This window comes from Phascolarctos cinereus, unplaced genomic scaffold (genome assembly GCF_003287225.1).
Source record: "Phascolarctos cinereus isolate Bilbo 61053 unplaced genomic scaffold, phaCin_HiC Scaffold_2;HRSCAF=192, whole genome shotgun sequence".
Classification (NCBI taxonomy): domain Eukaryota; kingdom Metazoa; phylum Chordata; class Mammalia; order Diprotodontia; family Phascolarctidae; genus Phascolarctos; species Phascolarctos cinereus.
This window is the reverse complement of record NW_027555625.1, coordinates 335,165,752-335,183,731: the sequence shown is the minus strand read 5'-3', so window position 1 is coordinate 335,183,731 and position 17,980 is coordinate 335,165,752. Positions and strand designations below refer to the sequence as shown.

General features: G+C 38.1%; 1 protein-coding gene across 3 annotated transcripts in view; it reads right to left on the bottom strand.

Moving 5' to 3' along the window:
• BRMS1L (BRMS1 like transcriptional repressor) overlaps positions 1–17,980 on the bottom strand; it is a 161,523-nt gene that overhangs the window by 88,926 nt on the left and 54,617 nt on the right. For all 3 annotated transcript variants that reach the window (XM_020991374.2, XM_020991377.2, XM_020991375.2), the window contains one exon: positions 3,184–3,274. In XM_020991374.2, the coding sequence (XP_020847033.1) occupies positions 3,184–3,274 (91 nt within the window). The remainder of the gene's footprint in view (positions 1–3,183; positions 3,275–17,980) is intronic.

Below are 17,980 nucleotides of genomic sequence, written 5' to 3'. Positions count from 1 at the left end.
TAAACACCTCGACCCTTATCATACCACCTTGGAAGACCTGAAAATTTACAGGTCCCTACAAGTATCTCTGAAAACAGCTATAAACCCCGAAGCTTGGGACAGTACATTCTCCACATTGGAAGCAGACTTTTACCTTAACAAAGAGTTTAAAACTCAAGTAGTTGGCTGGGATCATGGGCAAACCTCGCAAAAAGAGTCAGACTATATTATCTTACTTTGGTGGCAAAGAAGATCAAAAGATACAACCAGAAGAAGACAACAAAGTCAAAGCTCTGACATCCAAAGCCTCCAAGAAAAATACGAATCCATTCCAGGCCTTGGAAGAGCTCAAAAGGGGTTTTGAGAAGCAAGTAAGAGAAGTAGAGAAAAAACTGGGAAGAGAAATGAAAGTGATGCAAGAAAATCATGAAAAACAAGTCAACAGCTTGCTAAAGGAGACCCAAAAAAATACTGAAGAAAATAATACCTTAAAAAATAGCCTAACCCAAATGGCAAAAGAGGTCCAAAAAGCCAATGAGGAGAAGAATGCCCTAAAAAGCAAAATTGGCCAAATGGAAAAGGAAGTCCAAAAGCTTACTGAAGAAAATACTTCCTTAAAAATTAGAATAGAGCAATTGGAAGACAGTGACTTTATGAGAAATCAAGCCAGAGTAGAACAAATCCAAAAGAATGAAAAATTAGAAAACAATGTGAAATATCTCATGGAAAAACAACTGACCTGGAAAATAGATCCAGGAGAGAGAATTTAAAAATTATTGGACTATCTGAAAGCCATGATCAAAAAAAGAGCCTAGACATCATCTTTCAAGAAATTATCAAGGAAAACTGCCCTGATATTTTAGAACCGGAGGGCAAAATAGAAATTGAAAGAATCCACCAATCTCCCCTGAAAGAGATCCCCAAAGGAAAACTCCTAGGAATATTGTAGCCAAATTCCAGAGTTCCCAGGTCAAGGAGAAAATATTGCAAGCAGCCAGAAAGAAACAATTCAAGTATGGTGGAAACACAATCAGGATAATACAAGATTTAGCAGCTTCTACATTAGGAACGGGAACATGGAATATATTCCGGAGGGCAAAGGAGATAGGATTACAACCAAGAATCACCTACCCAGCAAAACCGATTATAATCCTTCAGGGCGAAAAAATGGTCATTCAGTGAAATAGAGGATTTTCAAGTATTCTTGATGAAAAGAGCAGAGCTGAATAGAATATTTGACTTTCAAATACAAGACTCAAGTGGAACATGAAGAGGTAAACAGGAAAGAGAAATCACTAGAGACTTATTAAGGCTGAATTGTTTACATTCCTACATGGAAAGATGATATTTATAACTCATGAGACCTTTGTCAGTATTAGGGTAGTGGGAGGAGAAAAAATTATATGTATGTATAGACAGATAGATAGATAGATAGATAGAGGGCACAGGGTGAGCTGAAGATGAAGGGGTGATATCTGGAGAATAAAATCAAGAGGTGAGAGAAGATTGCACTAGGAGAAGGAGAAAGGGAGAGGTAGAATGGGGTACATTATCTCGCACAAAACAGACAAGAAAAGATTCTTACAGTGGAGGGGAAACAGGGGAAGGTGAGAGGAAATGAGGGAATCTTATTCTCATAGGATTTGGCTTAAGGAGAGAATAACATACACACTCAATTGGGCATGGAAATCTGTCTTACCCTGCAGGAAAATAGGGCAGGAAGGGGACAAGAGAGCAAGGGGATGATAGAGAGAAGGGCAGATTGGGAAAGGGGTAATCAGAAGGAAGTACTTCTGAGGAGGGACAGGGTCAAAAGAAAGAAAAGAATAAATGGGGGGGGCATGATAGGATTAAGGGAAATAAGTTAGTTTTTCACAACATGTCTACTATGGAAGTGTTTTGCATAACTGCACATGTATGGCCTGTATTGACTTGCTTGCCTTTTCAGTGAGGGTGGATAGGGTGGGAGGAAGGGAGAAAATTTGGAACCCCAAGTTTTAAAAACACATGTTTAAAAAAATGTTTCCACATGCAGCTGGAAAATAAGAAATACAGGAAATGAGGTACAGAAATCTATCCTGTCCTACAGGAAATAGAAGGGGAAGGGGATAAGAGAAGTGGGGGAGAGATAGAAGGGAGGGCAGACTAGGGGAAGGGGTATTCAGAATGCATGCTATCTTGGGGTGGGGGGAGGGGCCAGATGGGGTGAAAATTTGGAATTCAAAATCTTGTGGAAGTAAATGTTGAAAACTAAAAATAAATAAATTTATATAAAAAAATTTAAAAAAAGAACATCAAAGACAGAAACGTCCCATAGCCACCAAAATACTCATAGCAGCACTTTTTGTCGTGGCAAAGAAGTGGAAATAGAGTAGATGCCAACTGGGAAACAGCTAAACAAATTATGGTACATGAGTATAATGGAATATTACTGTGCCAGAAGAAATGATGACTACGAAGGATTTAGAGACACTTAAACAACAACGTAAACTGTAAGAACACTATGCAATAAAGGGAAGTGAACACTAACTATAACAGCCAAAGTTGGCTGCAGAGGAAAGCTAAGAAACTGCATTTCCCTAAATTTATTGTAAAGGCAGGGGCTATAGTTCTTATCAGGTTCAGTTGATGTGTTCGTCAGTTTTGCTGAATTTATTTATTTTTATTTCTTTTTAAAAAAATGTTTGTCACTAGGGATGATTCCTCGATAGAGAGGGAAAGAATATATTAAAATATTAATGTAATATAAAAAAGCAACGGAATCAAAGAAAAAATTTCAAAAAGATAAAAAGGGAATGGTGAACAGAGTACAGTTCTAGTTGTAATTGTTTCAAATCTGTCTTTCTGGGTTTTTTTTTTAATGGTTGGGTGAACTACAAGATAGCAGTAATGAAAGGAAAACATTTTAATAAATAAAATCCAAGTGAAAACTTGTTCATGACATAGAAACATGAAACTCATTGTTTTACAAACCCTAACTGAAAAACTCAGTTTAGCTAATGAGGTCTTCAGTAGAAAAAAAACAGTAGCAGTCTCTTCTCAGAACAGAAAGTCTGTCCTATAATATGTAAAAATAAAATTTATTCAAATAACATAATTATATGGTCTCTTTTTGGTTTTAAATCTAGGATCCTATAATCCTAATTGCACTTTTGCTAATTTATGGAATCAGCAGAAATGACCTTCTGTAGATCCATTACTTACTGATCTTTGAGGTCGGTAAACTGTTTTTCAAGATTTGACATTTCATCTAAGCATTCCATTCTTCTTCTTTCACAGTCTTCATCATCCATTTCTGTTAATAGAAGCATGAACATTACTAATTATAGTTGAAATATCATAAAATTGATTAGGTGGTACAGTCTGTGAAATCACTGAAATTTATAAAGCAGATTAAAAAACTTATAAATATGAGCTTAAATGCTGAGACCTCACATACAGTCTCAATGTAAGCAAGTACTGTTCTATCTAAAATAATTACTACTATGAATTTTAATCTAAAATATGGAAGAGGGTTAAATATAAAAACTTCATAAATCTTTAATGTGACCTGGGTCTCTCAATATTTACAACAAATGCTTTCCTGAAAAACTGTATATAGGACTAGGACTAGGAAAGGCCTCCTTCAGGCATGGCATGAGCCAGAGGGTGGAGACACAGGAAAATATTCCAGGTATATGATACAGTCAGTGAAAGTTTTGGGGGATGAAGTGTTACATATGAGAAATAGCAAGGCCAATGCAGCTGGCTCATAGAATACATGGAGGGAGGGGAATAAACTAAGATCAAAAGAATAGGAAGGGGCCAGATTATTAAGGGCTTTAAATACCAAAAGTATTTTATATTTGAACCTGGAAGTAATATGGAACCAGCAGAGTTTATTGGGGGGGGGGGGGAGGCAACATCCTCAGAACTTTGCTTTAGAAAACCACTTTGGCAGCTTAGTAGAGAATGAATTAGAACAGCAAAGATTTGTAGCAGCAAGATTAACCAGAAGATTATTGAAAAAGATACGTGCACCACTGGAGGACAAGCCTGGCCAACTAACATAAGTTTCATTATTACCATTTGGTAAATTTTTTTGGATAAAGTTATTACCGAAGATCATATACTCAGGCAGACAAGGGTTTTGATATGTACTGGTAGAGAGAGTATCCACAATGGTGGAATCACCTTCACTTGACCCTTCAAATTATGGTCTCAATTCCCATTTAGAGTCAAACTACTAGATAAAATAGGTGCATATTGCCTGCCCTCTCCAAAGTTACCAATCCTCTCTTAATTGTTAAATAGGATTACTTTTAAGATTACCTTAATCTTTCCTCCACCCCCTTGATTCACAGCAGTTTTTTTGTTTTATTTTTTTAAGGTGCTAACTACCACTTTTCTCCAGATGGGGAACTTGTGGCCTTGAGGCCACATGTGGCCCTCTAGGTCCTCAAGTGTGGTCCTTTGACTGATGATTTGGATTCAGGAAAAGGGCCACACTTGTGGAGACCTAGAGGGCTACTACATGTGGCCTCCAGGCCGCAGGATCCACACCCTATCCTAGATACTTTCTCCTTTGACTTCCAGGACACTAGTCACTTTTGGTTATTCACCTGTTTGATAGCATCAGTATCTACCAAAGTTTTCCCCTTAATCCCTTCCCCTAACAAAAGATTTTTTAAAAAAAGCAACAAAGCCAGGACTTAATTGGCCTGGAGTAGGTTAAGGCCCAAGCACCCCCGACAAAACTTCCTGGAGGCCTTTGGCTTATACTGACAAGGCTTCCTAGCCACTTGTAACATGAAATGTCCAAGCCAAATGGAGAGGGGTTGGGGGAAGAGTCCTCTAACTTAGTGGATATCTGAAGACCATACAAGTCATCACACCCTACTGAACAGGCACACTTCTATGTCAAGTTAAGAGCTGCTTCTACAGAAGTGCTACTGGATCCTTATTGTATATCCTTAGAGCTAAGTAAACTTCCTTTTGTTAACTTCGAAGATTTAAGAGTGCCTCATTTAGTCTCAACATCAAAACAGAAGCAACAATTACTATTTATTAGTATATAATATAAATACTATATAATATATATTTATACTACATAATATATATTTATACTACATTATATATTTACTACTTTAAGCCTAGGCAACCAACAAAACAATAAATCAAACCTTGATTTGTAGCTTTGCCAATTTCCAAGGTGTAAATGCTCACCCTGAAAATTTTAACAATCAGCTCATGAGCTGGTAAGGGCTCCAGCTCCAGTACACCCTTGCTGCAAAACACATAATATTAACTGAGTTGAAGGAAGGACATTTCGAATCTGGAGAGCAAGGTGACTGAAGGATGGTTAAACAACAGGCCCTTCTAATGGTAAATGGAAAGACCTCTCAATGGAATAGTGAGCAGGCTCAATTGGAGTGATTAGCTCAGTGAGTGCTGAAAAAGGTTATCTGAGTAAAGAAAGCACCAAATCTAGCATTTCTTGATTGACCATTCTGCAGTAGACAGATGTCAGTGTAATAAGACGGAAAGAGCAGAACAAAGCACTCACCAAAAACAAAGTTCTTAGCTATTAAACACTGTGAAAAGAAGGCAGAGGAGCAGTCAATGAATCTGGTGACAGAAAGTGAAGGATCTCCTCTAATGGAGATTGACAGAATACATCAGAAACTCAGCCTATGGGGGTACTAGTAAAATTGAACAGGGAAATTCAGCTTCAGGGCAATAGGTGTCCTTCAGCATCCTTCCCTAGTCTAAGGCATCCTCTAAAGTCCCTGCCCCATTTGAATCATTTGGAGGAGGATAAAGAGGGAAGACCATGAAGGGAATGGGGTATAATGGGTTCTTGGGAATCATTATTTGTGAGGACAATTTCTGCAATCTTTATATATTATTGTAATAGGGATGAATGGTAGCCCTTAAAGAGTTTCTGAGCCATCTTGGGCAGTTAACACTAAACAAGAGCAGGTCCTAGGAGAATGTATAATATTTCTTCTCTAATTATGGACATGATGGAAACTGGAATACTTTGTTACACCAGCTCCCCTTACAACATACTTATAGTGCCCACAAGGAAGTCAATGGCTCCTGGCAGCTTACATTGGACTAAAGGGAGCTAAATGAAGTTGTCATGCCTTTCAGTACATTTGCTCCTAACCTCATCAATGTCATAAACCAGGTAGCTCAGGCCCAGCAGGAGCTGTATATATGGTTAATGACCCTCCTCATGAAAAGAGGCCTCCCTTCCTGAGCTCAGTGATGGTACACTGATAACATACTGCTGACCAGGACAGATGATGCCATTCTGACAGAAACCCTAGATCCACAAGTGGCTCATGTGAGGGACAAAGGGGAAGAATTCAGCCCTGGGAATATCCAGGGTCCAGTCCATTCGTCAAATTTTGTGAAATAAAGTAGGTGGGGAAAACCCAGAACAGGCACTTTCTAGAATTAGCTACTGCCATTCACTTCCCAAATTAAGAAGGAAGCCCAGAGACTTACTGGACTCTTCAGGTTTTAGAGAACCTACATTCTCCATCTGCGTATCCTGATAGCTCTTTCTCAATAAATCACCCCAACTCTGCTTCTTTCAAGTAGGGCCCAGAAAAGGCTAAAGCCCTGGAAGATCTAAAGAAAGTTGTCCACCAATTTCTCCCCTTAAGGCCCTTATGACTCTGCAAAGCCCATGTTTCTGGAGATCTCTAACCACAATGACCAGACTGAGTGAAGTCTTTGACAGGCACCAAAGGGTAGCTAGAATAAGAGACTGTTAGGCTCCTGAAGCTGCCACATTCCCCAAAGTGGTCATTCACTATACTACTTTGAAAAGCAGTTGTCCAAGTGTTACTGGGCCCTGGTTGCTACTGAACAGATGATGCAGATAATCACCTTTGTTTGGGCTTGCCCATTATGAGTTGGATAATATAAGATGGTCCCTCTAAACAGATGGATAGGGCACAGGGGGTTCTATTCCTAAATGAAAATGGTACATTCAAAACCGTGCTTACCTGGATCCTTTCAGTGTTAATATCCTTTACAAACAGAGGGTGGCTATGTTAGACACTGAGGTCTCCACTTCATGTACTCTGCAAACCCAAAGCTTCGTCAACTCCTTAAAATAGAACCTGACTCTCGAGGAACACCATTTAATTGATGGCTCTATCTAGTAAGAAAGAGTTAAAATCCACAAACTGGATTTTAACCAGTAATTGATAATAGGTGACCTTGTGCGGCTGGAGATCCTGGCAAGTCCTCAAAGTGAGCAGAATTCCAGAATGCATGGCTGGAATATGAAAAAAAGCCCTAAGGGATAAGGCAGAAAAGAAGTTGATCTAATACAGATTCCTGAGCAGTAGCCATGGGGCTGGCCACCTCTTTAGGGGCCTGAAGGGTAAAGAACTGGACAATTATAAAGTCTTCCCTTTTGAAGTTAGAACCAATGGAGGATTTTGTCAGTACCTCCCACTACATATAACTGTTTGTGGGGCATGTCACAACCCACCAATTGCATATTATACTAAACAGGTTAGAGCCAATACAAGAACAGCAGAGGTTGAGGAGCAGGCTCACCCACTGCCATTATGGACCAATGGGGTAGTGATGCCATGTTGCACTGGACACAAGACCATATGATTCCCCTTAAGGAAAATGCAGCCAGTTATTCCTGTCCAACGGGGTCCTTATATTAGTCAAAATAGCCACCTAACCCAAGTGGTCCTCAATCTGAACCCCAATTTGCAAAATGGCAATCTCCCATCTTGGGGCAAGAGGTTGCTCTTGCTAATCAACATCCATATCATTATATACCTTACTGCCCAAATCAGGTGTCCAAACTTCTAGAAGCCAGGTCTTTCACAAATCAAAGGGAAAGGGCTCTTTTGTCTACTGTTTTCCAGGATTTGGTCTCCAGGGAGCTCTACCTTTTAAGAACAGACTGCTTTGGGACACAGTTACAGTAGATTCTCTCTTGCCCTTTCTTGTTTATCTCTCAGGGCAGAATCACCTTGGTTTCAAGGTCTTTGCCTCCTTTAAAGGGCTCATAGCTCAGGTCCAATTGGCAGGCTATCTTTCCTCTGGGATAGTTCAGATAATTCCTTCTCTGAATGGTTTGGGGGCCAAGGGGTAGTATTATTGGAAGGCATTGTGCTGTTTAAAATCATGGTGGAAATGAAACTCATTATTTAACTACGTTGAATGTATATTTACTTGGAAAAAAGGGGGATCCTCTCAATAATTTGGTGGCAATTCTGAGTCCCTGGATAAGAGTGAAGAAGAGTCCATATGTAGCCACTGTGAAAGAATGGGGCAGCCCCTTGGCAGAGGCTCTGAAAGGAGTAAAGATTTCATATCATTCCCCTGATGTGGCTCTCAGGAAGAGGGAAGTTTTGTTGGTTGAGTCAGGGAATACTAAGTAGACAGCAGTTTTGCAAGAGCCTCAATATCTTAAATCCCAGGATAGGTTACATGCAAGAAGCTTATGACCACTTTACTACAGATGACCCTGGTAAGATGAAGAATTGTTGAATGTGCTAGAAGTATTGGCTGTGCTGTGGCCCTGATGTTCTGGTGCTGTTCCTACTCACTACTACCACTTTACATCTGGAGGAGAATCTTGTGCTTAGAAGTGTCATGATTCTATGCTATGTCCCTAATATCCTTGGTGCTGCTGCTCCAGCTCATTGTTACCACCTGGGAAGCCCCACTGTGAATTGCAAAGATTTCACATCACCCACCATGTGGACCATATTACTGCAATCTAAGACTTGGTCCATCTGAAAGAGAACAGAAAAGCATAAGGGTTTCTGGCTTTTGTTTTCTTCCACATTTTTTTCCTTTCTTCTTTTTCTTTATGTTGATTCTTGGTGAGAGGAGGGGGTGTAATTTTTCCTTCTTCCCTTGGTATTGTCTATGCCTATGCCCAATAAAAGCCCTGAAAGCATTTAAATACAGGAAGGTCTTCTAGAAGATCCTTAGGACCGACCCTGACACCCAGGGGTGGCATGTGAAAGCACCAATCTTTCCCCTTTGACTCTCTCCTATCCCCAAAATATGAGTTAGAAAAAGGCAACTTGAATGGCTCAGAGTAGGACAAGGCTCAAGATGCACCTCCTTAATTGGGGCTTCCTGGTAGCCTCTGGCTACATTGACAAGGGGGACAAAGGGTTCCGCCTAAATGGAGTTGAGGCTTCTCTAATTTAGTGGATGTCTAAACGCCACAAAAATCATCACACTTTGTCCTGATAACCAGACACATTTCCATAGAGACAAAGAGGACCTCATTTACAAAAGCTAGGTGCTACTGGATACTTGTTGCATATTCTTGCTATGTTAGAGTTAACCAAATAAACCTCTTTTTGTTAACTTTTTAATGAACTACAAATGCCTTATTCAGTTCCAACACAAAACTAAAGAGCGCTAGCATCAAGCTCACCCTTAATAAACTACTCTGCCTCATGGCTCCTCAATCCTCTTTTCTAGAATATATTCCAGAGGTAGCATCCCAAGGTTCTTGCCTTTAATCTTCTTCTTGTCTCTCTCCATATTCTTTTACAGTGATTTTATAAGCTCCCATGGGTTCAATTACTATCTCTTGGTAGATTATTCCCAAATCTATATATTCAGCTCCAATCACTCTCTTGAACTCCCACATCACCAACTGCCTATCAGACATCTCTCCTGGAAAGTCCCACAAACTCAGCATGTTCAAAACAGAACCCATTATCTTTTCCTCAAAATCTAAGACTCCTAACAGAGTTCCCTATTTCTACTGAAATCATCATAATTAGTAGTCAGCCTTAATTATTCCTCCTACCAACCTCACTTCCATATGTAGTTAGTAAGTCTTGTCAATTCTACTTTCATAACATCTCATGGATTCATTACCTTCTATCCATTGAAATGGAACCATTCTGGTTCCACCTCCTACCTAGACCACTACAATAATATCTGGATATAGCCAATATAGGAATTTGTCTTGCTTGACTGTATATATTTGTTATAAGGGTTTTCTTTTTCTTTTTCTTTTCCATTGAGGAGAGGGATAAGAGGGAGAAAAAAAATAAATGCTCAATGATTGAAAAAAGTTAAATTTAATAGACTACTGCAATAGCTAGCCAATTGGTTTCCCTCCTTCTACTCTCCATTTTATCAATCCATCTTCCATATAGCTGCCAGAAGAATCATTCAAAAACATAGGTCTAATTACATCAATTCCCTATTCAAAAATCCTCAGTGGTTCCATATTGCCTTTAGGATGAAATAACAAATTCTTTAGTCTGGCATAAAAATTCTTCCTTCACAGTCTAGCCCCATCCTACCTCTTGAGACTCATTTCACATTACTTCAAAAACTTGACTGCATCCCTCACTTGTTTGCCCCATCCCCTAAATACAGTATTTCCTTATCTCTCTCTCTTAAGATCTTTAACTGCTTTCCAGTTTCAGTTTATTTGCCTTTTCTGATTCCCCCTAATGTTAACACTATCTTCCTGCTCAAATTATCTCATACTTACTTATCTATTTACAGATTGTTCCTTAACAGCAAGGAATATTTTTAAGTTTTGCTTTTGTATTCTCAGTGCCTACCATGGTGCCTTATAAGCACTTAATGTTGAATATTTGGTTTAAAGTGAGGTCAAATTATAACTTTAAAAAAATTATATGATGTTTGAAAAATGTTCCATACCATTAGCAAAATTACTTCTTTAAAAGATGGTCATAAGAGTTTTAAGGTGTTTGTTCACATAAATTTATTTGTTTCCAATAAATAGAAGAAATTTAACCAGAACAACATGAAGATAATTAACCCTTTATTAAGGCTTCTTACAAAAAAAAGTGAGAGGTATGTAAGCCTTGTTTTTATTTATTAAAAACAGTAATAATCCCAAATTATTTGACAGACTACTGATTTCATCGTACAAAAATATTCATTTTAAATGGCATTAAATATCTAAAAAGAAATCTTTCCAAACCTAAACAAATTTAACAAGCTGATTCTATCTTTTTGGTTAGGGGCTAGGGGAAGAGAATAAGCACTTAAATACTGCCTACAAAGTGGCAAGAACTGTGCTAAGTGCTTTATAAATATTATCTCATCTGATCTTCACAACAACCCTAGGAGGTAGGTGCTATTATTATCCTCATTTTAAAGTTAAGGAAATGGAGGCAAAGTTTAAGTGACTTGCCAATTTGAACTGAGGTCCAATCCCAGGTCCCAAGTTTTATTCACTAGGCCACCTAGCGAGCGGCTGGTTAGGTTTGTACAAGTGAACAATTAGCCTTCAATTAACTTCTGACTGAATGAATTCTAAAGTTAATAATCTGTGAAGAAATGAAAACAGCAACTCCAAAGGTAAGCAGAGATGGTGAAATTCTTTGGAAGTCTATAGATTTTCAGAAAACTGTAGATTAAGTTAACAAAATTATTTCTTAGCACTGAGGCGTAGTAGAAAGACTGCTTGAGATTAGGAGGTCTTAGGTTCAAAACTCACCACTGACACTAGCTATGTGGCAAGGCAAATCAATTAATATCTCTGAATCTCATGTTCCTCACTTGCCCTAACCCTAACCCTAAAGACTGTTGTGAGTATCAAATGAGATAATAAACATATAAAGCACTTGGTAAACATTAAAGTGTCATATGAAGATACATCACTTTTATTCATCTGGTGAGTTCAAGTCTCTTGAGATATATTCTCTATGTGACCCTGAGCAAATCATTTAACCTCTTTTCCTCCAGAAAACTCTCTAAGACCATAAAATGCAGAAAAGGTCTAGTTTTTCCATAAAAATCATGTTACGATAAGGAGTCATATTGCGGTTCATCCTTCATTTTCAAAGAGGACCAATGATATCACGGGTGACATTTTGACTTACTCCTGAATTACATTTAAAGTAAGCAGAGTTTTTCTCTTTCAGAGTCAACAAAATCCAGTGGCAGGACAAAATTACATACCTAACCAATGAATGTCCCTCTTATCCAACTTTTTCTAGAAATGGTCATAAGTACCATGTTGAATAAACTATTCAATCAAGTGATATAGTTGTATATTATATATTAGAAAATCAAGGCTACACTAATTCATAAATCTCCTTAAAGTATCTAAATATCAAAGATTATAACAACCACATAGAAATATATTTGACTCACTATTCAAAAGTGGTTTCTTAGGAGTATTCAGAGATTTCTGGGAAGGCTTAGGGCACATTACAGTTTTCTGAGAAACTGATGCAGGAAGTATGTTTCACTGTCTTTTTTTTTTCTTTTACAAATGTCTTTTCTAAGATTTTATGTTCCTACGTCTCTGTGAACAAGCACAGTCACTAGATTGAGGCTTTTTGTATTTGAAAAACAGGTCATCTTTCTGCTTTCTTAAGCTGTCACCTCACCAGTACTAGCATTTTCACCTTATATTGTAATATAAAGTATATCTTTCTTTACAATACATGAACCAATCTTTACTTGTACAAATTTTTCCATCCTTTACCATTATCCCCTCACATTAAAAAACAAAGTAAAAAACAAATACAAAAGCTTTGTTAACTGAAAGACACAAAAATTAATTTGATCCTGAACTTAAAAAATCAAATCTTTTCATTTTAGCCATAAATTCTATGTTACTTTATGGCCCAAAACAACGAACTTATAGTGTTGTCGTTCCCTCCTTTCATCAGAACAGCAACTTAAAGACTTAATAAAAAGTATGATTCTAAGGTAATGAAATATTTCTCCTCCTAGACAGTTGGCCTTGGACCCAATAATGAAACTGGGTTCATTACGGTATACTGTCTCCAACACAGACTGACCATGTGACCCTGGGTAACCTTTCCCAAATAACAACAAAAAAATAACCCAAATAGGGTTGTGACCCACAGTTTAAGAAGTGCTGAAGGGGTCAGGAGTGGAAAAAGTTTAAGCAGCACTGATCTAGGAAACTCTTTAAAATTTACCAACTGGGGGGTGAGGGAGGTAGATTCACAGATGTGATCTCTATTCTATCTAAAGCATCTAATCAGGAAGTTCTATGTCCAATCGAGTGTAGCCCCTTTAAAAGTTACCTCCCAAAACACAAATGAAATTTTTTGGAACCTGCCTTCCAGCCAAAACAGAAAATCAATTCCATTACTTTACAGTCATAGGACAGACTCCCAGACTTTTTTATGATGTTTTTAGTCTTTATTTTTTCAGTTCCAAATTCTCTTTCTCTTTCTACCCTCTTCCCCACCCAATGAGAAGGCATGAAAACAAAACTACTACAATTATGTATAGTCATACAAAACACATTTCCATATTAGTCACGCTCCCCCACAATCTTCTTCTCCCTCACTTCATCTCCCTCCCTGCAAGGTGGATAGTATATTTCTACATGATTACTTGGGAACTGTGGTAGGTCACTGTGTTGATCAGTTTCTGAGTTTTACAAAGCTGACATCTTTATAATATTGCTATTAACTGCATAACCTATTGACCTAGTTCTGCTCACACCACTTTCATCAGTTCATAAAAATTTTCTCAGGTTTTTCTAAAACCATCCTTTTCATCATTTCTTATAGTATAATAATATTCCATCACATTCACAGACTACAACTTGTTCAGCCATTCCTCAATTGATGGGCACCCCCTCAGTCTCCAATTCATTGCCAACACACACCAAAACAATTGTATAAATATTTTGTACATATGCATCTTTGTCCTCTTTCTTTAGTGTCTTTAGGATACAGACCTAATAGTGGTATTGCTGGGTCAAAGGGTGCAGAATAGTTGGACTAGTTCACAGTTCCACCAACAGTACATTAGTGTTTTCCCCACATTCCCTCCAGAATTTGTCACTTCACTTTTTTGTCATTTCAGCCAATCTGATGGGTGTGAAGTATTACCTCGAAGTTGTTTTAATTTATACTTCTCTAATTATTAGTGATTTAGAGCATTTCTTCCTATGGTTATTGATAGCTTGAATTTCTTCCTCTGAATACCACTTATTCATATCCTTCAACCATTTATCAATTAGGGAATGGCTCTTATTCTTGTTAAATTTGATTCAGTTCCCTATATATTTTAGAAATGAGACCTTTATCAGTGAAACTTAGCTAGGATGGGGTTTTTTTTTCCAGTTTCTTCCTTTTCTTCTAATTTTAGATAGCTGGTTTGGTTACTGTAAAAATTTTAATTTCACATAATTGAAATTGTCCATTTTGCCTTTCATTACTTCAATTATTTCAATACTCTCTAACTCTTGTTTGGTTATAAACTCTTCCCCTATCCATAGGTGTGACAGGTAATTTCTTCATGCTCCTCTAATTCAATTTTTATATCTAAATTACATATCCATTTTTATTATCTTGGTATACAGTGTGAGATTTTGATCTATAACTAGTTTCTGCCAGTCTACTTTCCAGCTTTCCTAACAGTTTTTTTTAAAATCCAATAGCTGGAATATTTAAGTTAATCAGGGCTCCATGATTTCTCTCCCTATTCTCCAGCTTCCCTACCTCTCTCATTCCTGCCACCCCTACCCTTTGATCTTCCTGAGTACCCTTGAGTTGTGGTGTGGAGGTCAAAGGAGGGTAGGGAAGAAGTAAGGCATGAGAGGTAAGAGCTACAGCAAGAACTGCACCTGGAATCAAGAAGCTTTAATGCACAGCATATTAGAAAGAAAGCACACTGACTTTCACTGAATTGTGTGCTGTCTTTCCCACTGGGAGCACTGCAAAATATGAACTCCAATCCCTGTTAAAACTGTCTGTACTAGGTAAACAATAGGCTTTCAATAATGCATATCACTTTCCCAGTTTAGTTAACTGACATGGCTACATTTATTGCATTCTTATTTGAAACAAAAATTTAGGGGCAGCTGGGTGGCAAAGTGGATAGAGCACTGGCCCAGAAGTCAGGAGGCCCTGAAGTCAGGAGGACTTGAGTTCAAATCCAGCCTCAGACCAAACACTTGACACTAGCTGTGTGACCCTGGGCAAGTCACTTAACCCCAACTGCCTTAAAAAAAAAAGAAAGAAAAAATTTACCACGAGTCACAAGTGAATTAGTTGATTTTATTGTTTAGTTATTATAAAAAGTGTTTACATTCCTAGCTCTTCAAAATACAGATTCATGCATCTCAAGCAAGAAGGGACCTTACTCAAAAGCCATGTAAGACACTGAGGCCCAGGGAGATGAAGTGATTTACCCCAGGTCAAAAAGATAGTATCAGAAGTGATATTTGAACTCAAAACCTACGACTTGCAACACTGTTCCTATCATATCTTGAGATGTATGTGTGTGTGTGTGTATGTACATACATATATATCACTATATACATATATATATATATATATATCTGGAAATATTCTACTTACTTGGCCTGATTAAATTTTGCTATTGATTCTACAGATTTGACCACAGTCTTTAGACCAAAGACTTACAGAGGCTATGTCAATCCCCAATGCCTAGCAAAGAACACCCTCACACATGATTGGCACTGCTGAACTGAACTAAAAGGACTTTAGCAATCAACTTAATTTTACAGAGAAGAAAACCAAGGCCCTAAATGTTTTCAGTAATTTGCCTCATTAATATTTATTAAGAATACCACTAGTGAAGGAACAGAGCTAGGATTCTAAACAAAGTTTATTTTGTTTTGTTAAATGAGAATTCAAAATACTGTAATACAACACTTATCCACCATCATCAGGGCATAAGATAGTCCATTGGGAGGTTAAAGAAGAAGTTATCAGTATAAAAGTTCCTAAAAATACTCACCATTTATCACATGCCTACTCTAGTATCAGGTGATAGTTAATGAAAGTTTATTAAGCACCTGCTTTGTTCCAGGAACTGAACTAAGTGTTGGGGATATAAGGTAAAAGACAGTGTCTGCTATCAGTCTAATAGGGGAGATAACATGTAAACAACTATGTACAAACAAACTATGTACAGAATAAACGGGAAATAATTAACAGAATTACTAGAATTAATGGAGGTTGGGAAAGACTTCCTGTAAAATGGCAGAATTTCAGCAGGGACTTGGAGGAAGCAAGAGAAACCAAGATGTGGGGATAAGGAGAGAGAGGATTCCAACAGGCATGGGGGACAGCCAGTGAAAATATCTACATTCTAGAAATGAAGCATTAGGTGTGAGGAAGCAAAAGGAGGCAAGTGTCACTGGACTGAAGAGTGTCAACAGCCAATCGCAACTTCATGAAACTTACATGAAAACTAAGTTTATTACAAGAGAAATGAACATGCATGTGGAACCCAAAGAGTTCACAATCCATACAGAAGTTTGCATTTTTATAATGTTAGGACAAACGAAGGAGGAGGTACCAGAAATCTCCACCTAAAGGGCCATGGTATGGGAGGGGGAAAGCTGCAGTAAAGGTGGGAAGAGGACAAAACTCCTCCCAAAGGGGAGGAGCAAGACAACGGCAAAAACCACATTCTTTACCCTTGTGGACTACCAGACTATGGAGATATGATCCTCTGCTTATCTACAAGGGACACAACTACCTAAGCAGTTTCTTAACCTAATGCAGACTGACTCCCAAGGATACACAGGGAGTCCAACTTGGGATGCAAACAACACATTATGTCAGCTCAGGGAGGACTTTGTCCTTGACACATTCAGGGCCTCTTCCAATACATGAGTCTAGTGTTTGTGGAAAATATGGCAACTGAAAACGACAAGTTCAAAGGACCCCTTAACATTCCTTAACAAGGGGGAAGGGAGAGAAGAGGAGTACAGGCAAGGTGTAAAAAGACTGGAAAGATAAGGAACAGGTTATGATGGGCTTTGAACACCAGAGAATTTTATATGAATATCCTATTACTACGCTATATAATAGTAAAATCAAGAGAATATTAGAGTATGTTCAGCTGTTTTCCCTAAATAATCTCAATTTGTCATATTTTCCAAGTTCCTGTCTACATCATTTTTCTATGTTCTCCCCACCTGATTTGTCAGCTATTATTTTAGTAACTATCAGAATATATGCCTCTATCAGAATACATACCTGACAACTTTGCAACAATAAAACAAGCTCCTTATTTCCTCATCTGTAATACAGCGATAGAAATACTTTTACTACTGTCTATTTCAGGGTTGGCATAAGGAAAGTACCTACCAAACTTTAAGAAGTGTTAAATAAACATGAGTTATTATTGTTGTTTTCATTACTATTCCACTAACCCTGGGATAGTTCCTTATATCTAACAGGTATTCAGTAAAGGTCTGTGTAATTAAAGGCTCTAAATATTGCCATGAGTAAAGTTTATGAGATTTAGTGCTTAGATTTTCCAACAAGTAGCAATAAACAAAGAGGCCTTTTTTAACTCATATCTGGCTCCTTTAAAAACCATTAAAATGGAAATAGTACTGCTACTACCACCACCAACCATCACTGGGGGTAGGTATGCCACTTGGGCCCAAGCAATAAATAACAAGTATAAGGAGAAATAAGAGGCAGCAGAGAGGACCCGGTGCCTAAAAGACCCATGATCAGCAGCAGAGGCTGTACTCATTTACTACCACTACCACTACCACTAGGCCAACAGCCTCACTCTGCCATTGTTGTCCAGAACTATTCCAATGAAGGCTAAACCCCAGCAGCTGTGCCTGTAACAGTATCACCTCCTCAGCAGCCACATATACAAAGACGTAGGAAAAAAATTCTCACCACCAAAGTTCTTGTTAGGGACCATCAAATGGTTCAATGTCAAAAGGAAATATAGTTTAATCAAAGAGCCATTAAAGATTTTCTTGTATGTAAACTTTATCTCCCCCTCTACTATAGTCAAATTAGGTGACATGCCCTTGACATGCCATCTGCCTGACCAACTCCACCTTACAAACATCCAATACCCGCTGAAGCACGAGGCCTTGCCATCTGCCTTTCGGCTCATTCCTCCTATTAAAATCAAATCTCCTTGAGAACAGGGACTCTAGCAGGAGAGTTCAACTTTAAAGTGAGGAAATAGGCAAACAACATGAGCAAAAAGCAAAAAAGAAGACTGATCATAG